Genomic DNA, 24470 nt, shown 5'->3' on the forward strand with positions numbered 1-24470 from the left:
AATACAAAAAATTAGTCGAGTGTGGTGGCGGGTACCTGTAATCTCAGCTACTTGGGAGGCTGAGGCAGGAGAATCGCTTGAACTTGGGAGGCAGAGGTTGCGGTGAGCTGAGATTGTGCCACTGTATTCCAGCCTGGGCAACAGAGTAAGACTCCATCTCAAAAGAAAACAATACAAAAAACAAAAACAAAGGCAAGGGGCACTGCTGATACTGATATGAATTGAAATTGATAGTATTAGGCCAGGTGCAGTGGCTCACGCCTGTAATCCTAGAACTAGAACTTTGGGAAGCCGAGGCAAGTGAATCACCTGAGGTCAGGAGTTCGAGACCAGCCTGGCCAACATGGTGAAACTAAAAATACAAAAATTAGCCAGGTGTGGTGGCGGGCATCCATAAACCCATCTACCTGGAAGGCTGAGGCAGGAGAATCGCTTGATCCTGGGGGGTGGAGGTTACAGTGAGCCAAGATCATGCCACTGCACTCCAGCCTGGGTAACAGTGAAACTCTGTCTCAAAAAAAAAGAAAAGGAAAGAAAGAAATTCATAGTATTTGAAAAACTAGTTGTAAGTTTGTAAGTTTACCACAGACTTCTCTTTACTGAAGAGTAAGAGCTTTACTAACATCTTAGTATTTGTTTTTTACTTTTACTTTTTATTTATTTTTATAGATATAAGGTCTCACTGTCATCCAGCTGGAGTTCAGTTGCATGTTCATAGCTCACTGTAACCTCGAACTCTTGGGCTCAAGTGGTCCTCCTACCTCAGTCTCCTGAGTAGCTAGGACTGCAGATGCACACCAACTACCACACCCAGCTAATTTTAAAATTATTTGTAGAGATGGGGATTCACTGTGTTCCCAGGCTGGTCTTGAACTCCTGGCTTCAAACAATCCTCCCGCATTGGCCTCCCAAAACACTAGGATTGCAAGCATTAGCCACCATGTTTGGCCTTAATTGTTTTTAATTGCTTAACATTTTGGTGTAGGTTCATATAAGATTAAAAAAAGAAAAACCCAAATTTGCATTCATAGTCTATGCAATTTGTATTTTATTTTATTTTATTTTTTGAGATGGAGTTTTTGCTCTTGTTGCTGAGGGTGGAGTGCAATGGTGTGATCTCAGGTCACGAAACCTCTGCCTCCTGGGTTCAAGTGATTCTCCTGCCTCAGCCTCCTGAATAGCTGGGATTACAGGCATGTGCCACTATGCCTGGCTAATTTTGTATTTTTAGAGAGATGGGGGTTTCTCCATGTTGGTCAGGCTGGTCTTGAACTCCCAGCCTCAGGTGATCTGCCCACCTTGGCCTCCCAAAGTGCTAGGATTACAGGTATGAGCCACCACGCCTGGCCTTCAATTTGTATTTTTTTTTAAATTTATGTTATATAATAAACATTTTAAATTTCTTATAGACTTGAAACTATCATTTAAAGGTAAATATTCTGAGTGAATATAACTTAAATTTTTGCTTCTTTCTCTATTTTTAGATAAATTAGCTTATTTATATTTTTTCTAATATTGATAAAACTGTACTATGTGTGCTTGCAATCTATTTTCCCTCTTTAGATTATTTTCTTAAGATAAATTTCTATATGGATCAAATGGATATTTTGTTCTTAATGAATGTGGTCAAAATTAGAGGCACATGTTTACTCTGCATGTACTCTTCTACTTCTGGAGGTATTTGCTTTTTTTTTTTTTTTTTTTTTTGAGACGGAGTTTCGCTCTTGTTACCCAGGCTGGAGTGCAATGGCGTGATCTCGGCTCACCGCAACCTCCGCCCCCTGGGTTCAGGCAATTCTCTTGCCTCAGCCTCCTGAGTATCTGGGATTACAGGCACGCACCACCATGCCCAGCTAATTTTTTGTAGTTTTAGTAGAGACGGGGTTTCACCGTGTTGATCAGGATGGTCTCAATCTCTTGACCTCGTGATCCACCCGCCTCGGCCTCCCGAAGTGCTGGGATACAGGCGTGAGCCACCGCGCCCGGCCGGTATTTGCTTTTTATAAAATTGATAGACTTTATTATTTTTTGAACAGTTTTAAATTTACAGAAAAATGGAGCAGATAGAATGAGTTCCCATATATCCCTTTATGCACCCCATACATAGTTTCCCCTATTATTAATATCTTATATCAGTATGGTACGTTTGTTAGAAATAATGAACCAGTATTGATTTATTATTAACTGAAGTCTATGCATTATTTCAGTTTCCTTAGTGTTTACTTAACGTCCTTGTTCTGTTCTAAGTTACCACATTTCATTTAGCTGTCATGACTCCTTAGACTCCTCTTGGTTGTGACAGTTCCTTAGACTTTCCTTGTTTTTAATGACTTTTTTTTTTTTTTTTTTGACAGTTTTGAGACATTACTGGACAGATACTGTAGGAGATATATAAATATATTGTAGGTATATTGGAATTTGATGATTTGTCATGCTTGGACTAAGTTAATGAATTTTTAGGAGGAAGATCACAAAAGCAAAATGCTACTTTCATTTTATCAAGAGCACATACTGTCTGTATGCTTTATGACTGTTGATGTTGACCTTAATCACCTGGCTAAAGTAGGATTTGTTAAGTTTTTTCTCTCTGTAGTTAATCCCTTGTCCTCCTTTTCGTGCTGTACTCGACCTTTTTTTTTTTTTTTTTTTTTTTGAGACAGAGTCTTGCTTTGTCGCTGGCGCCAGGCTGGAGTGCAGTGGCTTGATCTTGGCTCACTGCAACCTCCGCCTCCTGGGTTCAAGCAGTTCTCCTGCCTCAGCCTCCCAAGTAGCTGGGACTACAGGTACACGCCACCATGCCCAGCTAATTTTTGTATTTTTTTAGTAGAGTCTAGGTTTCACCATGTTGGCCAGGATGGTCTCGATCTGTTGACATCGTGATCTGCCCGCCTCAGCCTCCCAAAGTGCTGGGATTACAGACATGAGCCACCGCGCCCAACCTGTACTCTACCCTTCTGCCTTTCCATCTTTATAGGCTGGGATACAGTCTTAGGGGTCATAGAGATAAGTAGGTAGACACTGCTAGATATTGCAAGTGGTGATGGTAAAAGGGTAGAGCAAACAATTTGGACTCATATCCATTTCTTCACTCCGAAATGAAATCCACGTAGATCAAATATCTACATAAAACCCCTAAATCATAGAGCCACTAGAATAAAGTATAGGACAATTTTCTGGTTTAAGACTTTGTATGACACAAGCCTTTCTTTGTATGACAAGACACTCACTAATCATAAAGGAAAGATTGATAAATTTAAATTGGTATAATGAAAGATAACCTAAAATTAAAAGGCAAACAAGCTGGATTAAAAGCATTTATAGCATATGTTATAGGTAAAAGCTTACTATCAATATATCTGTTATTATAATGCATAGAAAAATATCTGTGGTTACAGGTCTTCTTGTTAACATTGGGTATTTTAAGAGACTGATCAGGAAGGGTGGTCAAAGGAAATTTGCTTTATTTGTATGTTTTAAGTTTTTTACGATAAGAATATAAATATATTACATGTATATTAAAAAATAAATTTTGATCTATCTGTCCTGTTGAATGTTATGTGGAATTAAAAAGAATATAGTATTTCTGATGGGTATTATCTTAGAAGAAGGTTAAGACACTGTAAAATACATATGGATATATATACATTTATACAATATGTAAAAATAGGCTGTGAGAATGTATGTCAAATGGCTAATATGTTATCTTGGAAATGGTACTGTGAGTGGGGTAATAAAGAATGACTCATGTTTTGTTCTTCATAATTATACATTGTTTGAAGCCTTTGCTTTTGAATTATTTGTACAATAAAAATTATAGGTAAACAAAAGGCTGAAATGGGGGAAATATGCACTCTCACATATGAAGATGCTATAGAACTATCCCATACAGTACCCTTTAGCAACATACAGTTAATCAGCACTTGAAATGTGGCTAGTTCTATATTGAGAAGTACTCTAAGTGTATAATAAGTGTAAAATCTGGAGTTTGAAGACTTAGTACAAGAATGTAAAATGTTTTAAGAATTTTTATACTGATCATATATTGAGATAATATTTAGATATAAGCTAAATAAAATATATTAACACAGATTTTACCTGTTTATTTTTACTTTTTATTTTTTTTTGTTTTTGAGATGGAGTCTGTTATCCAGGTTAGAGTGCACTGGTGTGAGCTGGGCTCACTGCAACCTCTGCTGCCTCCCAGGTTTAAGCTATTCTCCTGCCTCAGCCTCCCAAGTAGCTGGGATTACAGGTACTGGCCACCACACCCAGCTAATTTTTATATTTTAGTAGAGATGGGGTTTTAACCATGTTGGCCAGGCTGGTCTTGAACTCCTGATCTCAAGTGATCCACCCGCCTTGAAGCCTCCCAAAGTGTTGGGATTATAGGCATGAGCCACCGCACCTGGCCTATTTTTACTTTTTAAAATGTGGCTACTAGAACATTTAAAATTACATATGTAGTTTGTGTTGTATTTCCATTGAACAGCATGCTATAGAAAATGGGCAAAATAGGCTGGGCGTGATGACTCATGCCTGTAATCTCAGCACTTTGGGAGGCCAAGGCGGGTGGATCATTGGAGGCCAGGAGTTCTAGACCAGCCTGACCAACCTGATGAAACCTTATCTCTACTAAAAATACAAAATTGGCCAGGCGTGGTTGTGTATGCCTGTAATCCCAGCTGCTTGGGAGGCTGTGGCAGGAGAATTGCCTGAACCCGGGAGGTGGAGGTTGTGGTGAGCCGAGACTGCGCCACTGCACTACAGCCTGGGCGACAGAGTGAAACTCCATCTCAAAAAAAAAGAAAATAGGCAAAATAATGAATAGGTAATTCATAGGAGAAATATATATGATAGATATATGGAAGACGGTGAGTTACCTAATCAGAGAAATGAAATAAAAAAAAAATTGCCATTCAAGTTGGCAATGTATAAAATAATTGTTTATACCAGATATTGGCAAGATTATACAGAAACAAGCATGTTTACATACCAATGGGAATATAAAATGATACTATTAATAAATTTTTGGAAAGCAACTTGATACCCAGTAATTCTCCTTCTAGAAGTATTGTCCTACCTAAATACTCAGTATATACAAGAGGATGTTGAAAGTAGTATGATTTATTAAGCAAAAAACTGGAAACCATCTTAATGTCCACCAATGGAAGGTAGCTAAAATAAATTCTGGTACATCCATATAATAAAATACTGTACACCTATTTAAAAGGATATGATTGATGTACTATATATTGCTATTGAAGGATATCTATAATATATATAATAAAAAATATACTATTAATTGACTAGCATAATTTTATTTGGGTTTGAAAAATAACGTGTTTGTTTATAATGCATGAAATAAATCTGGAAAAACAAATACCAAACTGTTAACTGTGGTAGTCAGGACTGGGTCTTCAGGTTCTCCCTCCTCCTCTGTCTGTACTGTCTGCTCAGTAAATTTTTTGTGTTTGAGATTTTTGTGGAGTATGTGCTTATAAATAACATTTGTTTGGAGAGGAAAGCTTAATTAAGGGAAACAATGTTTGTGCAAAATTGCTTAAAGGAAATGGAGTATATTACTGGTATAAGTACTTTAAAATGTCTTTCTGAATTAAGTCAGAGTTAGATGGTTGTGTCTCTAACCCCCATCTTATTGATATTATGCTATCAGCCTGTATTGAGAGACTTTATAGGTAAAGTCCAATTTAGGCTGTTTGGTAATATCTACTAAAATTACAATGTTCATATGCTGTAACCTGCTACTTCCATTTCTAGAATTTATTTTTGGAAGCACATATCCATCCACAGACCTATATTTACATACATTTATGAAGAATGTTTATTGTAGCATTAATTGTGGTTGTGAAAAGTTGGTAACATGAAAAAAGCAGAACAATGAAGTATAATTTCATTTTTATAAAAGTGGAATTTGTTAATGTATAAATAGGAAATATCTGGAGCAATCTATTCAAAATGGCTAATTATTATTTTCTTGGTAATCAACTTTCACTTTCTGTTATACTTTTTTAAATGTTTAATTTTTCAGGTCGTTTCAAGGATCTTATGCCAATTGACATTTGTGTCAGCTAGGCGTTAACATAGTACTTATTTTTTTTTATCTATTGTATGGTTCCTTGCATTGTTATTAGCCTTTTTTTTTTTTTTTGAGATGGGGTCTCACTCTGTCACCCAGGCTGGAGTACAGTGGCACAATCTTGACTCACTGCAACCTCCACCTCACAGCCTCAAGCAATCCTCCTTCCACAACCTTCCGAGTAGTTGGAACCACAGGCTTATGCCACCATTGCTGGCTAATTTTTTTGTATTTTTGGTAGAGACAGGGTTTTGCCATGTTGCCCAGGCTTGTCTTGAACTTCTGAGCTGAAGGTGATCTACCTGCCTCGGCCTCCCAAGTGCTAGGATTACAGGCATGAGCCACTGTGCCAGGCCAGCCCTTCACTGTTTCATGTGAATACGTATCCTTCTATTTTTCCAGACTACTAGTTACTCTGCTTTTGCTTGCACTGTAACCTCTGCTTAGAATGTTTTCCTTCACATTCATTCATTTTAACAAATGTTTTGATGTGTAGAGCCTAAGCTAATTTGAATGCAAGTTGAAATGCACATATCTGGTTGAGTTATGGGAACTGATTTGCATGTGTCTTTCTCTTTTTTGGCTTGAAGAGGAGAGAAATTTTTGCTTAGACACTTGAGGGCCCAGGAGATCAAGTAGTCCATCTCTAGCTCTGCCCTTTGGACTGTTGTCTGAGCCTAAAGAAAAAAGACAAAGAAAGCTTGCCTTGGGAGGCTGAAGTGGGAGGATCACTTGAGCTCAGGAGTTCGAGACCAGCCTGGGCAACACAGGGAGATCGCACCTCTATACAAAATTTTAAAAAATTAGCTGTGTTTGGCAGCATGCTCCTGTGGTCCCAGCCACTTGAAAAACTGAGGTAGGAGAATCACTTGAGCCTGGGAGGATGAGGCTGCAGTGAGCCATGATTATGCCACTGCATTCCAACCCGGACAACATTGACTATCTCAAAAAGATATATATCTAAAAAAGAAAAGAAAAATTGTAAAAAAAATCTGTACTTTCTCAACTGCTCTTTCTTCTGCATCTAAATTTATATATGCCTTCGTTCATTCTTATTGGCCTTCCTGAATTTTATTCTCAGAGCCAGAAATATCTGTCCCAGGTTCCAACTTCATGTTCTAGAGCTGTCTACTACTTCTTTTTTTGGCCCTAACTTGGGTTAGGTAACTTCTCTTCCATCTCCTTTTTATAAATTAAATCTTTCTTTCTTTTTTTGTATAAAAATAGTTTTGTTCTTTCACCTAAGAAGTAAAGCCTTATCATAACTCTGCCTTCCTTTCCTTAATCTTATCTTTTCTCCTATTTATTTATTTATTTATTTATTCTGAAATGGAGTTTCACTCTCGTTGCCCAGGCTGGAATGCAATGTGCAATTGGCTCACCGCATCCTCTGCCTCCCAGGTTCAAGCGACTCTCCTGCCTCAGCCTCCTGAGTAGCTAGGATTACAGGCGTGCGCCACCACACCTGGCTAATTTTATATTTTTTAGTACAGACAGATTTCTCCATTTTGGTCAGGCTGGTCTCAAAACTCCTGACCTCAGGTGATCGGCCCACCTTGGCCTCCCAAAGTGCTGGGATTGCAGGCATGAGCCACCCCACCCTATTTATTTTTTGGGAGGAAATCTTGCCCTGTTTGCAGGACAGTGGTGCTGTCTTGGCTCCCTGCAACCTCCACTTCCCAGGTTCAAACTATTATTCTCCTGCCTCACAGGCGCTACCCACCATGCCCGACTAATTTTTGTATTTTTAGTAGAGATAGGGTTTTACCACATTGACCAGACTGGTCTCCTGACTTCAAGCGATCTGCCTGCCTTGGCCTCCCAAAGTGCTGCGATTATAGGCATGTGTCACCATGCCCTGGCTCTTACCCTTATTTTAACACATTTATTGCCTAAGCTACTTCAATTTGGCTTTTATACCATAACTGTGCTAGAACTGCACTTACTACAGATTCCCAACACTAATAGCTGAGTCTTAACTTCTGTGACATAACCATTTTCTCCTTGAAACCCTTAACTCTGTATCCTGATTCTCTTGTTTCTGAACCTCTGTTTCTCACTTTTTTTTTCTTTTTTTTTGAGATGGAGTCTTACTTTGTCACCCAGGCTGGAGTGCAGTGCATGATTTCGGCTCACTGCAACCTCTGCCTCCCAAATTCAAGCCATTCTTCTGCCTCAGCCTTCTCAGTAGCTGGGATTACAGGCACACGCCACCACACCCAGCTAATTTTTGTATTTTTAGTAGAGATGGGGTTTCACCATGTTGGCCAGGCTGGTCTTGAACTCTTGACCTTGTGATCCATCTGCGTCGGCCTCCCAAAGTGCTGGGATTACAAGTGTGAGCCACCAGGCCCAGCGTGACTATTCTTGTTTCTTTTTTTTTTTTTTTGAGACGGAGTTTCACTCATGTTACCCAGGCTGGAGTGCAATGGCGCGATCTCGGCTCACCGCAACCTCCGCCTCCTGGGTTCAGGCAATTCTCCTGCCTCAGCCTCCTGAGTAGCTGGGATTACAGGCACGCACCACCATGCCCAGCTAATTTTTTGTGTTTTTAGTAGAGACAGGGTTTCACCATGTTGACCAGGATGGTCTCGATCTCTTGACCTCGTGATCCACCCGCCTCAGCCTCCCAAAGTGCTGGGATTACAGGCTTGAGCCACCGCGCCCGGCCTTGTTTCTTTTCATATATATTATTTCCCTGGATAGTGTCATTCATCCACATGATTCAATTTTTCCCAATCCCTAATGACTACCAAATCTGAGTTTCTAAATAGAGTTTTTTACTATCTCTTGAACACTTCCATCTAGATGTCTTTGTGGGTATATCAGATTAGGTATGCTCAAAATTGATCATTTTGTTGTTCATCCCCCAAATCTGACACCCAGATTCCTACTTTCTTAGAGCTTCTGTCTTGATTACTATTACTGCTCTATAGTACCCAAGATAGAAACCCATCTGTGATCCTCGTCTTTCATCTTCCACATTTAGCTGATCAGAAAATCCTATCTATTCTACCTTTGAAATACCTCTTCTCCATTGCTCAAGTTCAAGTTCTCACTGCCTGGACTATGACAGTCACTTCCTGATTGGTGTGTTTGTCTCAAGACTCAAAAATCCAGTTTGTTCCTATACTGCTTGTCAAAATTGTCTTCCTCTCCTCTTAAAAGACCAGTCTTCTTACATATTTTTTTAATGTGCTTTCTCTGGATAATGTAATTCACTGATATTACAAATAGTCCCAATATCTGATAACTACCAAATCTCGGCCTCTAACTAGAATGTATTCTGTGCGTGTGTGTGTTTTCTTTTTTGAGAACACGGGATCTATAATGACAAAACTTGTAGACCAAATGCTGAACAAAAGAGACACAATGGGCTACATAATTCCATTCATATGAAGTTCCTTAACAGACAGAACTAATCTATGGTGTTAGAAGTTGGGATCATGTTTCCCAACTCCCTTCCAGCTTCTGGTGTGACAGAGGCTGGAAGGGAGCATGAGGGGACTTTGGAGAACTGTGAGGATTTTGACTTTTTGATTTCCTTCATCTTGGTGGTGGGTAAACAAGTACATTCAACTTTTTTTTTTTTTTTTGACGGAGTTCAGTTTTGTTGCTCAGGCTGGAGTGTAGTGGCGTGAACTTGGCTCACTGCAATCCCTACCTCCTGGGTTTAAGCGATTCTCCTGCCTCAGCCTCCTGACTAGCTGGGACTAAAAGCGCATGCCACCATGCCTGGCTAATTTTTGTATTTTTAGTAGAGACGGGGTTCCAACATGTGGGCCTAGCTGGTCTCAAACTCCTGACCTCAGGTAATCCGCCCGCCTTGGCCCCCCAAAGTGCTGGGATTATAGGCATGAGCCACCGTGCCCTGCCAAGTACACTCAACTTAATACTGTGTTTTAAATGCTGGCTCTCCGTGACTTACACAGTGATGTCCAAGATCAATAGCATGACTTACTGTTTTTCTTAAATTGCGTGATCTTGGTTACTTACTTTATCTCTTTGGCTTCTGTTTGTTTTTTTATATTATTTTGTTTTAGAGACACTGTCTGACTTTGTCACCCAAGCTGGAGTGCAGTGGTGTAATTATAGCTCGTTGTAACCTTGACTCCTGGGCTCAAATGATCCTTTTGTCTCAGCCTCCTGAGTAGCTAGAACTACAGGTTTGTGCCACCATGCCCAACTAATTTTTTAATTTTTTGTAGAGAAAGAGTTTCCCTGTGTTGCCCAGGCTAGTCTTGAGCTCCTGGGCTCAAGTGATCCTCTCACTTTGGCCTCCTGAAGTGCCAGGATTGCAGGCATGAGCCACGAACCACAACTGACCTATTTAGTTGTTTCTGAAATGAAGAGTATGGAATTCAGTGTGTCGTAATTTATCTCTTAAAAAAAAATTCAGATGAAATCTTAATGGAGACATCTCAATATATAACACAAAAGCAGAGCTATTCTCATTGAAGTTGGTATCCCTTCTAACCTTCCCCTTTCCTCCCTACCCCACCTTTGCTGTACCTCCTTTAAACTTTTAGAACTCCAAGGAGCATAATTTGAAGACTCCTGGGTTTCTAAAGGTCTCTTTTAACTCTTTCTTTTGAGACAGAGTCTCACTCTGTTGCCCAGGCTGGAGGGCAGTGGCGCAATCTCAGGCCACTGCAAACTTTGCCTCCCAATTTCAAGCAATCTTCCCACCTCAACCTCCTGAGAAGCTGGGACTACAGGCGTGGACCGCCACACCTAGCTAATTTTTGTATTTTTTTTTTTAGAGATGGGGTTTTGTTGTGTTGCCCAGGACTCAAATAATCTGCCTGCCTTGGCCTGCTAAAGTGCTGGGATTACGGTTGTGAGCCATCACACCTGGCCTCTTGTATCTCTTAAGATGAAGTGACTTCTTTGAAATTATATCACTCTCAAATCACACAGTTTTTGAATAGGAGTAGTTTTGTTGTTATATTGGCTCTTGTGCTTTCCTTCTTTTAACTAGTCCTTCTCTCAGGTTCAGAAACTTCCTTTCTTTGTAACAGAGCCTATCTGCACTCTGTACAATGTCATTCACTCCAAGGACACTTGGAGTTCACTTGGTTTGCCACTGATCTCATGTTAGATAATTCTTACACAAATATCACCTCCTTGATTACATGTACCTTACTTTGATTTACCTCTCAAGTAGTGTTCCTTCTGTTTTCTGAGTTATTATGACATTCCCCAAATCCCTTTATTATTATTTTTGTAAAGATGGGGATCTTGCCATGTTGCCTGGGCTGGTTTTGAACTCCTGGCCTCATCAATCCTCCTTCCAACAACTTGGTCTCTTGAGTTGTTGGAATTATAGCTGTGAGCCACTGCACCTGGTCAAATCCCTTTATTTTAATGATCATTCATGTTTGATGAATAAATGAATGGTAGAATGAAAGAATGAATGCATAGGTGGGGAATATATGTATTCTGTAAATGTCATCTTACTGTAGAAACTATAAAGTAGTAGGTAATTTTGCCCCAGCCCTTCTCGTGTTGATGAAAAGGACCAAACCCTCTAAAATATTTGAAGAGATTTATTCTGAACCAAATATCAGTGACAAGACCTGTGACACAAGCTTCAAGAGGTCCTGAGAACATGTGCCTAAGGTGGTTAGGGTACAGCTTGTTTTTATACATTTTAGGGAGACAAGAGACTTCAATCAAATACATTTAAGAAATACACTGGTTCTGTCCAGAAAGGTGGGACAATTTGAAGAGGGAGTGGGCTTCCCATTTATAGGTAGATTTAAAAATTTTCTGGTTGACAATCGGTTGAGTTTATCTAAAGACCTGGGATCAATAGAAAGCAAAAGACTGGGTTACGATGATAAGAAGTTATAAAGACCAAAGTGTTTTTTGTTTTTTATTTTATTTTATTTTTTTTGAGATGGAGTCTCACTTTGTTGCCCAGTCTGGAGTGCAGTGGCATGATCTCGGCTCACTGCAACCTCTGCCTCCCTTGTTCAAGCAATTATCCTGCCTCAGCCTCCCGAGTAGCTGGGACTACAGGTGCATACCACCATGCCTGGCTAATTTTTTTGTATTTTTAGCAGAGATGGGGTTTCAATGTGTTAACCAGGATGGTCTTAATCTTCTGAGCTCGTGATTCACCCGCCTTGGCCTCCCAAAGTTCTGGGATTACAGGCGTGAGATGAAGCCTCTGAGTAGCAGGCTTCTGAAGGATAGATTGTAAATGCTTCTTATCAGACTAAGTTAGTGTTGATGTTAATGCCAAGAGAGGTTTAATGAGGCATATTTGATCCCCGCTTCCCATCATTGCCTGAACCAGCCTCAGATTAAACTTTTAACAGTGCCCTGGACAAGAAGGAAGTCCATCAGATGGTTGGGGGGGCCTTAGAATTTTATTTTTGGTTTATATTCATATAGAACTGACCTTGGTCTCCTTGGGAACTAAATGAGGCAGGAACATTTTTCTCAACTAATCAGTAAGTATAGTTTGAAAGTTGGCTGTGTGTACCTAGTACGTGCTGGGAGTGGCAGAGGCACTAGAGAAAGTTTTATAAAATATACCTGAAGGAGGGCCGGGCGCGGTGGCTCAAACCTGTAATCCCAGCACTTTGGGAGGCCGAGGCGGGTGGATCACAAGGTCAAGAGATTGAGACCATCCTGGTCAACATGGTGAAACCCCGTCTCTACTAAAAATACAAAAAATTAGCTGGGCATGGTGGCGCGTGCCTGTAATCCCAGCTACTCAGGAGGCTGAGGCAGGAGAATTGCCTGAACCCAGGAGACGGAGGTTGCGGTGAGCCGAGATCGCGCCATTGCGCTCCAGCCTGGGTAACAAGAGCGAAACTCCGTCTCAAAAAAAAAAAAAAATATATATATATATATATATACCTGAAGGAAGCCGGGTGCAGTGGTGTGCACCTGTAGTCCCAGCTACTTGGGAGGCCGAGGTGGCAGGAGGATCTCTTGAGCTTAGGAGTTTGAGTCTAGCCTGGGTACTTTTTTCTTAAAAGAAAAAAATAAAAATAAAAGGCCAGGTGTGGTGGCCCACGCCTGTAATCTGAGCACTTTGGGAGGCTGAGGTGGGCAGATCACAAGGTCAGGAATTTGAGACCAGCCTGGCCAGCGTGAAACCCTGTCTGTACTAAAAATACAAAAAATTAGCTGGGCATGGTGATGCGCACCTGTAATCTCAGCTACTCGGGAGGTTGAGGCAGGAGAATCACTTGAACCCAGGAGGCGGAGGTTGCAGTGAGCCGAGATCACGCCACTGTACTCCAGCCTGGGCTATAGATCGAGACTGTGTCCTCCCACCCCCACCTCCAAAAATACGCACGTGCGTGCGCGCACACACACACACACACACACTCCCTCTCTCTCTCTCTCTCTCTCCCCCTCTCTCTCTCTCTCTCTCTGTGTGCAGGAAATTGGTGATTGTGCTTTTGAATGTCAGATTATTAGTCAAATTTATTTAATAAAAATGATTCAAAATATTGAATCATGAAGTAATGACAAAACCCGAGCCACCTTCCTCACTCTCAATAAAAAACATTCAGAATTCAGTGGGAAATAAATCTTTCCTTAAAAACATATTTGAAAGAAAGAAAAGCTAAGTTACAGGAGAGCCATGTTACACAACTCTGATTTCTGCAGGGTTTAATGGAAGTAGATTGGAGCCTGTTCTGCTTCCTGTTGGTTCCTTTTCTGTATCTTCATTTCATCATTGCTTCTTCCTCCTTGCCTTATTCACTTATTTTTTTGGTGTCTCAACCATATTATTTACCCAATTCATTTGTTCAGCAAATATTTATCGAGTGTTTTCTCTGGAAGATCTGGTTTAGAAAGAGGCATATGGAAGTAAATAAAAATGGTCTCTGCCCAGGACATGTGAAACAGGAAATTGTGAAATTGAAATACAGTGTGATAAATGAGTTTATTGCGGTGTAAACAAGTGTATGGACACATAGGAGATAGTGACTAACTGCCTGGGAGGATAGAAGTCTTTCAAAGAAAAGATAACATTTGAATTGGGAATTGAAGAATGAGAAGAAAGTGTGATGACCATGACAAAGGGAACAACTCTTTGTGAAGGAGTAGAGGAGAGAAAAAAAGTCACTGTTTCAAAACAGGTTGGTATACATAGGACTTATGAAAATGGAAAGTGCTTAGAAAATGTGATAAAGTATGAGATACTGAAGAGGGTCATATTTCATATTAAGAAGTTTGGACTTTAACTTGTTATCATTGGAAGATTTTCTAAGCAGGAAAGGGACATTAATGAGTGCTTTCCAAAAAAACTAGTAGCTGTGTGGAAGGGTCTGAGGCAAGAACATTTATTTAGCTTGTATTCATACTATACAATTAGTAAATATCCCAGGTGATACGAGTGGGCAAGTTGGAAAACTTTTAAAAACAGAGCACTGGGCCAGGCTCAGTGGCTCATGCCACTAATTCCAGCACTTTGGGAGGCTGAGGTGGGTTGATCACCTGAGGTCAGGAGTTCCGAGATCACCCTGGGCAACGTGGAGAAACCCCATCTCTACTAAAAATACAAAAATTAGCTGGGCATAGTGGCAGACCCTGTAATCCCAGCTACTTGGGAAGCTGAGGCATGAGAATCACTTGAACTTGAGAGGCGGAGGTTGCAGTGAGCCAAGATCATGCTATGGCAGTCCAGCCTGGGGAATAGAGCAAGACTCTGTCTCAGGGGGAAAAAAAAAAAAAAAAGCACTAGAAGTCTGGGCACAGTGGATCTTGCTTGTAATCCCAGCACTTTGGGAGGCCAAGGTGGGGAGGTTCACTTGAGCCCAGGAGTTGGAGACCAGCCTGGGAAATGGAGTGAGGTCTCATCTCTACAAAAAAATAAAAAAATTAGCCTAGCATGGTTAAAAAAATTAAAAAATTAGCCTGGCCTAGTAGTTCCAGCTACTCAGGAGGGCTGAGGTGGGCAGATCACTTGAGCGCAGGTGGTAGAGATTTCAGTAAGCCAAGATAGCTCCACTGCATTCCAGCCTGCATGGCAGAGTGATACCCTGTCTTAAAACACCCAGAGCACTGGACATGTACATCAGAGATGTGGTTTCTGAGACCTTTGCTACTAACTTGTGATCTTTTACGAGTGTCTAGTTTTCCCATCTTGAAAATTGAGGGTTTTAGACTAAATAATAATTGTAATCCTTTTTTTTTTTGAGACGAAGCTTTGCTCTTGTTGCCTAAGCTGCTGGAGTGCAGTGGCGCAATCTCAGCTCACCACAACCTCTTCCTCCCAGGTTCAAATGATTCTCTTGCCTCAGCCTCCCAAGTAGTTGGTATTACAGGCATGTGCCACCACGCCTGGCTAATTTTAGTATTTTTAGTAGACACGGGGTTTCTCCATGTTGGTCAGGCTGGTCTTGAACTGCTGTTCTCAGGTGATCTGCCCACCTTGGCCTCCCAAAGTACTGGGATTACAGGTGTGAGCCACCTATTCTGGCCATGTAATTCTTTCTGTAACTGTGCTTCTTAACAAACAAAAACCTCAACCCTCGTCGTGCAGGGTGGTTCACACCTGTAATCCCAGCACTTTGGGAAGTTGAGATGAGCAGATCACCTGAGGTCAGGAGTTGGAGACCAGCCTGGCCAACATGGCGAAACCCCATCTCTACTAAAAATAAAAAAAAGTAGCCAGGTGTGGTGGCATGCGCTTGTAGTCCCAGCTACTTGGGAGGCTGAGGCAGGAGAATTGCTTGAACCCAGGAGGTAGAGGTTGCAGTGAGCCGAGACTGTGCCACTGCACTCCAGCCTGGGCCATAGAACAAGACTTTGTCTCAAAAACGAAACAGAACCCTCAACCTTAATTAGTGACTTTTCACTTGTAATGGCTATGACTTTTTTTTTCCTGAGTCTTACTGACCCTTTGTAAAAGAAGGATATCCTGCTTTTGTTCTAGCATTTCTACGTTTTTCTGTCTTAGTGTGAATATGTTTTCCACATTGTCCGAAGTACGTTTGGCAATTACTCCAAATTGCATCTGAATCCTATTAAATCGAAGCAGTGTTTTTTGCCTTATGCCTGCTATTTACTCAGTATGTTTTCTTGGTTTCTACAAAGGTAACAATGCTAGTTCTCCATTAATTTTTAATGAGCAGGAAAACCATATGAATATTCTAAAAACCATACATAATTAGCAGTGTTCCAAATACATGATGACTGCAAATTTGCCAAAATTGCCTGTCACTACATGTCATCATTCCCTGTGGAGTAGAAAGGGGTGTTTGTTGGATGCTGACTTCAGTTGCACTTGCCTGAAACAGGCACCAGTCATATACTTGGGAGATGCTAGTTACCCTTTTCTTCCTTTCAGAGAGTTATACCAAGAGATAAGACACAATTTGCACTCCCTAATTTATGTATGTGATTGATACTGTCCCGTGTGTTGGGAGTCATCTCTGGCTTGTTTTTCTGCTCCTGGACAAATGTGCTAACTTTAAGTTGTCCTGCTGTTTGCAGGAACCTGTGATGCATTATCTCCATTTAAGAGAGGAAGAGGCAGATAAAGCCCATGGGAAGTTCATGGGCTTTAGAATTAGATAGGCTTGGGATTGCATTCTGTCTTCATGACATACTGAATTTGGGCAAGTAATTTAACCTCTTCAGTTTCTTCTGTGAAATGAGTACAGTATCATCTGCCTTGCAGGGATATTGTGAGAGGAGTATCAGTATTACCAAAGATGCCTAGGAGTACCTGGCACCTGGTAGATAAGTCTACAAGCTTCTCAGTATCTGAAGCTTCTTGTACAGAACCTGAAACATACTAGATTTGCAGTGAATAGTCAGCATGACACAGTACATCTACTGTGATCAACAGAAGTGTATTGAATTAATGGTAAACAGTACATGTTAACTTATTAATTGGTTTTTGAAAAATGTAAAAGTTTTTGGTATCTGTTGCATTTTCAGAATTTCAATTATAATTATTATTCAAATACTACTCTGCAAATAGACCAGTGGAATTGTTAAGCATTAGGTAATTATTCCACAATGGGGCAGAGACAATATAAATGTAATAGTTTTTTTTTTTTTTTTTTTTTTTAGGGGAAAACGGCGTTTTGCTCTTGTTGCCCAGGCTGGAGTGCAATGGTGCGATCTCGCCTCACTGCAACCTCCACCTTCTGGGTTCAAGTGATTCTCCTGCCTCAGCCTCCCAAGTAGCTGGGATAACAGGCATGTGCCACCACACCTACCTAATTTTGTATTTTTAGTAGAAACAGGGTTTCTCCATGTTGGTCAGGCAGGTCTCGAACTCCTGACCTCAGGTGATCTGCCCTCCTCAGCCTTCTAAAGTGCTCGGATTACAGGCATGGGATTTCAGGTATGTTATTTAAAACATACCCAAAATGATATGTTTTAAAAGGTTATTGGTGCCAACAAAATATACTACCGTATTTATATATTACCACAATCAGATGTTAATACAACATAAATGTTAAATATATTATGGTACCTATATGCATGGGTGGCTAAATTCCACATACCAGATGATAAACATTCTGTAATACTAGTACCTTCAGCTTTATCCAAGGGATTCATCCTTATTGCCAGTAATATTATTAATATTTGGTTCATTCTCAGACTTTATTTCAGAATTATGCCTGTGATTCTTGAGCATCTACTATTTGGCATTCTTTTTTGTTTCTTTCCAAGCTAAACTATATCCAGTTTTATTAAAGATAATTTCCATAAACATGACATTTCAGGCAGGAGATGGGCAAATAATCATTAACAGTATACAACTAACTTACTTTCTCTCTCTCTCTCTCCTTCCTTCCTTTCTTTTCTTTCTTTCTTTTTTCCCCTTCCCCTTCCCCTTTTTCTTCTCTTTTGAGATGGAGTTTTTGCTCTTGTTACCCAGTCTGGAGTGCAATGGCGCAATGTTGTCTCACTCTAGCCTTCACCTCCTGGGTTCAAGTGATTTTTCTGCCTCAGCCTCTTGAGTAGCTCGGAGCCACCATGCACAGCTAATTTTATGTTTTTAGTAGAGACAGGGTTTTACCATGTTGGCCAGGCTGGTCTCGAACTTCTGACCTCAGGTAATCTGCCAGCCTCGGCCTCCCAAAGTGCTGGGATTACAGGTGTGAGCCACCGCACCTGGCCGCAACAACTTTCAAACTCGCTTCTTCAGTAGACTACCAAAAATCAGAAAGCCACTCTAAAATCCAATGATGCTCTGAACAGGGAACATTTAGAGTGAGGGTTGACATTTCACATTTAGCATATTGTTTAACAACTTTTCACAAGCCGGCCCTGACTTTCAGGAAGTGAAATGAAAATGGCAGAATTTATCTGAATATCCACAATCTAGGAATGGAACAACTGCTTTTTTGACAGGTGCCATCTCATTGGCATCACTGGAAAGTCCAGATTGCTTGACACACTGGTAACTAATGATTGGGGTCAGGTTCCAACAGATGTCTGAGTTTAAGGGAGTTAAGTCTATGCTGAAAGATGGAAAGGGAAAAGAGGACATAAAGACAAATTTGTTTTTCCATATCCTAAGACTTTTGTGCCAAGGTGGTCATGTGTGTCAAAGTCAGGGAATCCCTCCTCCTGGGAGCCAAGAGGAAGGAAGTCTCTCAAAACTAGAAGGGAAAGGTGTTTTCCCAACATTAGTCCAGCTTTGGACTAATTCTTTTAGTGACATATGGCCCTTCCCCCAAAATCAACAATGAAATGTTCTTTCTGTGTGCTAACAACATAGCTTAAAAAAAAAAAGTAGGCCAGGTGCAGTGGCTCACACCTGTAATCCCAGCACTTTGGGAGGCCAAGACAGGCGGATTACCTGAGGTCAGGAGTTGGAGACCAGCCTGGCCAACATGGTGAAACCCCGTTTCTACTAAAAATACAAAAAATTAGCTGGGTGTGATGGCACATGCCTGTAATTCCAGTTACTTGGGAGGCTGAGACAGGAGAATTGCTTGAACCCAGGAGGCGGAGGTTGTAGTGAGCCGAGATCCTGCCATTGCACTCCACCTTGGGCAACAAGAGTGAAACTAAGTCTCAGAAAAAAAAAAGGAAAATATTCTGTGTTTTTATAAAACTTGATTAAAAAATACTATTTCAAATTGTACAGTCATCAGAAGTACACAATTATAAAAGTGTATACACTACACTTGGCATCTCCAGCACCTTCAGCTTTCTGTGCCTGGTCTGTTTTGGCATCTCCATTTTCTGCATGGTTATTCCCCTCCTTGCCAGCATCAGCTTTTCCCTTTTTCCCTTTGGTACCTTTCTCCCTTCTTTACAGGAGCCATTTTAGGCTTGGGCTCTGGCTTTGGAGGAGAGCAGGTTTAGCAGACAACCTCTGGGATCTTCCCTGTGGTTTGTCCTTCACCTTGGTGTTACCTCCTTTAGCATCCTCTCCAGCCTTTCTCTTGGGTGTGGTGTTGGCCAGGGGTTGGGCTCAGGATGTAGCAGCGTGCAGGCTGTGGTCAGTCCGGGTTTGTTCTCGCCTCTTCTTTTAAACGGGTCCCTATTTGGCATTCTTTTGTGTTCACAGAATACATGATGACCGACAAATGGTTCTAGACCGATAGATGATTGTAAGTTTTAGACCTAGATCTAACTGATTAGGCCTTGTGTCTGTGGGATCCCGTTCCTCATTGGTCTTTCTGTTGTTAGAGCCATCTTTAGTAATTCACATGCTATTATGCAGTTATAAAATGCATTATTTGCAATGGTGGATTTTCTCCCACGTTTTAAAATGGTGTTAGCCACAGAAAACTAATAAATAAGGGCCCTTGCTACTACATATCTGCTAAGTAGATAGTTTGTTTTCAGGCATATAGCTTATTTTGTTTTAACATTACTTATGATTTAAAATTGAGGAAGTAAAAATATATTTGTTTGCAGTATTTCTGTATTTGAGGAAGTTGTAGTCATAACTTGATTTATGGGACTTCCTTCTGTGTTCATTTTTAAAGCTAGCTATATCACAGTTCACCAACTCTCACAAACTATAATTCTGGGAGTCATCTCTGATTACTTTTATTCCATAATCCCTCATATTCAAAGAGTCACAGAGCTCTGCCTGTGGTTTGAACCCTTCACTGCTTTTCCAGTTTATTCCATCTTCTCTGTCCCTGCTGCCAGGGTCCTAGATCAGGTGCCAGATATTGTTCTCATCTCTGCCCTGGTTGATCTTCCTGCTTTAGTCTTGTCCTTATTCTTTACAATTGTTTGTCTGTCTGAACTGAAATCTATTGGTGTCACTCTTTAAAACCTTTCAAAATTCCTGTCAGCTCCAGTTTCAAGTCCAAGGTTCTTAACATTATAACTAATTCTTACTCATCTTTTAAGACTCAACACAGTACCTCCTTTAGGAGTTCCTGACCATCCCACCATGGTTTTGGCATTTTTCTGTATAGTAAGCAACTTCAATACCTAGAGCTTACCTTCTGAGAAAGGAATGAAGAAACCCTACTTGGATGAAATTTCCTCCTTCCCAGGAAGAGTAGGGTGACAGCTGAAATGTAAGTGTGGTAATAGTTTTAAAGCTTCATTGCAGTAAAGCTTATTAACATCTAAAGAAATAATGTACACTCTGAGAGAGGGTGGTATATAGTAGCAACATATAGCAAGAAGCAGAAAAGCTGGGAGTCCCGAGTAAAACTGACAGTGCCATTCAAGCATTGTTGGAGGTTTACCCCTCCCTATTGCCCAGGCCTGGCTTATCTTTGTGTAGGCAGATGTATCCGACTGCCAGTGCTTGATGCCATTTACTATCCTAATCACAATTAACTGCCTTTGCTCACCACATAATGATCGGGTTAAAACTTGATAGATTAAATAGTTTGCTCTATAGGAAGAAAATCTTGTCAGTTCTCGTAAATAAATGAATTGGATTTATATGCCAGTTTTTTGTGAGTTACTTTTGGTGGTTATACTGATAGTCATATTTCTGAGTCATCAAAGCTGGGGACTAGATCCTTGAGCACACTAAATTCACTAAGATAATGGTATCCTGTAACAGTTCTTGGCAGCTTGTTAGCCAGCTTCTCTGGTGAGAAACTCTGACCACATGTATATACCACTTCATGCCTTTGTTTAAATGGCTGTGCAAATATTTTTCTTAGGCTTCCAGAAATACTAATATTTAAATGATTTGGGTAAATAGATGACATATAGTGTGATCTTTTAATATAGTAGAGTTTTCCTGCAATATTATAATCCATGGCTTTAATTACTAAGTGCTTTGCTATAAATTTGATAGGCCTTCACTTCCTAACTGGTCCTACTGTCGTGGAACAGGCTGGGCATGGTCGCTCACGCCTGTAATCCTGGCACTTTGGGGAGCTGAGGCGAGTAGATCACTTGAGCTCAGGAGTTCACGGCTAGCCTGGTTAACGTGGTGAAACCCTGTCTCTACTAAAACAAACAAAAATTAGCCAGACATGGTGACGTGTGCCTGTAGACCTAGCTATTCAGGAGGCTGAGGCAGGAGAATCGCTTGAACCTGGGAGGTGAGGTTGCAGTGAGCGGAGATCGTGCCACTGCACTCCAGCCGGGGAGACAGAGGGAGAGTCCATCTCCAGGGAAAAAAAAAAAAAAGCAAAAAAAGCCACAAAAAGATTCATGGAACAAATTTTGAATTTATTGACAGCTGAATAATGAACTCAGGGTTTAAAATGATTCTGTACTCTCCTTTTCTGGATGTTTGCAAAATAGCAGCCATTTGTTGAATACCCTGTGTGGCAGGTGGTTTACTGGATTATGTTTAAAATTATTTCTGCTGAGTATTTTTTATAGATGAGTAACCTCAGTCTCAAAACAGGTTAAATAACTTTTCCATGGTCAGTTTCAAAACAGGTTAAAAAACTTTTCCATGGTCACAGCTGGGAGAATAGCAGAGCTGTGTTTGAACCCAGAGCTGTGAATTTCCAAAGTCCCTTCTCTTACTAGTATAGAGTGCTTGCCCAGCACCTTTAGTTATGTTGTATGTTTATTTTAATAATTATGTGTGTGTTTTAGTGATTGCTTTTATACTATTTTATGAACCCCTTTAGCTCAATTAAACAGCTGCACTACATTTATTTTGAATATTGTTCTTGTCTGGGAATTTTTAAAAAATAATAGTGTGAGCTGGGTACAGTGGCTCATGCCTGTAATGCAAGTACTTTGGGAGGCTGAGGCAAGTGGGTCACTTGAGGCCAGGAGTTCAAGACCGTTCTGGTCAACATGGCAAAACTCCATCTCTACTAAAAACACAAAAATTAGCCAGATGTAGTAGAGAATTCCTATAGTCCCAGCTACTCAAGTGGCTAAGGCATGAGAATTGCTTGAACCCAGGAGGCAGAGGTTGCAGTGAGCTGAGATTGCACCACTGCACTCCAGCCTGGGTGACAGAGTGAGACTCTGTCTCAAGAAAGAAAAAAAAAAAAGTATGGATTTTCGTGTTACTATTATTATTATTTTTTAAGATGTAGTCTTGGACTGCTGCCCAGGCAGTAGTGCAGTGGCGCGATCTCAGCTCACGGTAATCTCCGCCTTCTGGGTTCAAGCAATTCTCCTGCCTCAGCCTCCTGAGTAGCTGGGACTATAGGCGTGTGCCACCATGCCCAGCTAATTTTTTTGAATTTTTGGTAGAGGTGGGGCTTCACCGTGTTGGCTAGGGTGATCTCAATCTCTTGACCTTGTGGTCCACCCGCCTCGGCCTCCCAAAGTGCAGGGATTACAGGCATGAGCCATCATGCCTGGCCTCATGTTATTCTTATATACTTAATTTATACAGTTGATTTATTTTCTTCTTTCCCAAATTAATTTCTACAAGAAGTTGGTTAATGCCAAGGGTTTCTTTATTCAGTATCTGCTAGTAAATATGTGACTGTTTTTTAAATTAAGGCAGCATGATTACCCTACAAAATTTCTTACCCTTCCTCAAATGTAAATTCTGCCTGCAGAAGCTCTGCATTGTTTTCTGTTGGAAGTGTGAGCTGAAGGGGACAGACATTCCTACTGCTTAGCGAGTGCACTAAGCTGTGATCTGCCCTTGTTGTATTACCAACAGCACAATGTTTTTATGTTGCAGATGGCTGAGAGCTAGCAAGGAAAACTCAGGACCATGATGGCTCAGTTTCCCACAGCTATGAATGGTAAGCAGCTTTGTGCTTGTGGCAAGATGAGGTTATGGAATTTTTTTTTTTGGTAGAGATATAAAATATTCATGTAGATAATTTTCCTTAAGCTTATAAATACAAAACTTGAAGTATTCTTGTTGAAAATATTTTGAAACACTGCGTATATCTTCTTTAAGAATATTATGTTGTAAATCCCATGGCTATAATCTGGCATGTGTGTTTGCCATTGAGCAGTTAGGAATAACTGAAAGGTATATTGTGTTTGACGCATAAAACTAGATGACAGTCTATGGCCATACTACTCTGAACATGTCTGATCTTGGAAGCTAAGCAGGGTCAGGCGTAGTTTGTACTTGGATGGGAGACCGCTTGGGAATACCGGGTGCTGTAGGCTTTTGAAAAAAGAAAAAAAAGAACTGGATGACAAAAAGCAGAGTGCTATAAGGTGACTATTAAAGGTATTTTGCTAGCATAAGATGATTGTAAACTGATGAAGCCAATAATTTAGTAATATTTATGTAAGATTACATTTTCCCTTTAGATAAGATTATATATGCCTGCATGCATAATTGTTTAATATGAAACATTTTAAAAGGAAGTGCTGGCTGGGTGCAATGGCTTATGCCTGTAATTCCAGCACTTTGTGAGACTGAGGGAGGCAGATCAATTGAGGTCAGGAGTTGGAGACCAGCCTGGTCAACATGGTGAAACCCCTTCTCTACTAAAAATACAAAAATTTGCTGAGTGTGGTGGCAGGCACCTGTAATCCCAGCTACTTGGAAGGCTGAGGCAGGAGAATCACTTGAACTCAGAGGCGGAGGTTGCACTGAGTGAAGACAGTGCCACTACATTATAGCCTGGGAAACAAAGTGAGATTCCATCTCAAAAGAAAAAGAAAAAAGAAAATGCTTAGGTAATTTCAATAATGAAAAATTTTTAAAGTTTTGTTCTGATTGTAGTTTTAATTCTTTTCCCAAATACTAATTAACTACCCTTAATAGGCATTTACTGTGTTTGTCATTTACAATTAATTGAAAAAAATGCATTGTATTTTTAAATTGCTAAAGAAATCTAGATGCTGAGTTCTTAATTTCTGGTAAATTGTATTAGCTAATGTAGATAAATATCAGGAAATAGAGAATAAACTCAATAATTCTTTATCATTTAAATTGAAAATAGTAATATTAAAGAGCATTAAAAAAAAAAAAAAAGAAGAGTTGGGAGGCTGAGGCAGGCAGATCATGAGGTCAGGAGTTCAAGACCAGCCTGACCAACATGGT

At 40.4% G+C, this 24470-nt stretch overlaps 1 protein-coding gene and 1 pseudogene across 6 annotated transcripts in view; one reads left to right on the forward strand and one right to left on the reverse strand.

The window, feature by feature from the left end:
• Positions 1–24470, forward strand: part of ITSN2 (intersectin 2) — a 163717-nt gene that overhangs the window by 12716 nt on the left and 126531 nt on the right. For all 6 annotated transcript variants that reach the window (XM_032293959.1, XM_032293961.1, XM_032293963.1 and 3 more), the window contains one exon: positions 23142–23205. In XM_032293959.1, the coding sequence (XP_032149850.1) occupies positions 23175–23205 (31 nt within the window). In that variant the 5' untranslated portion in view covers positions 23142–23174. Of the gene's footprint in view, positions 1–23141; positions 23206–24470 lie in introns of those variants that run through there.
• LOC116561910 lies at positions 19054–21373 on the reverse strand (annotated as a pseudogene).

This window comes from Sapajus apella, unplaced genomic scaffold (assembly GCF_009761245.1).
Source record: "Sapajus apella isolate SASKATOON/1434 unplaced genomic scaffold, GSC_monkey_1.0 scaffold31, whole genome shotgun sequence".
Lineage (NCBI taxonomy): Eukaryota > Metazoa > Chordata > Mammalia > Primates > Cebidae > Sapajus > Sapajus apella.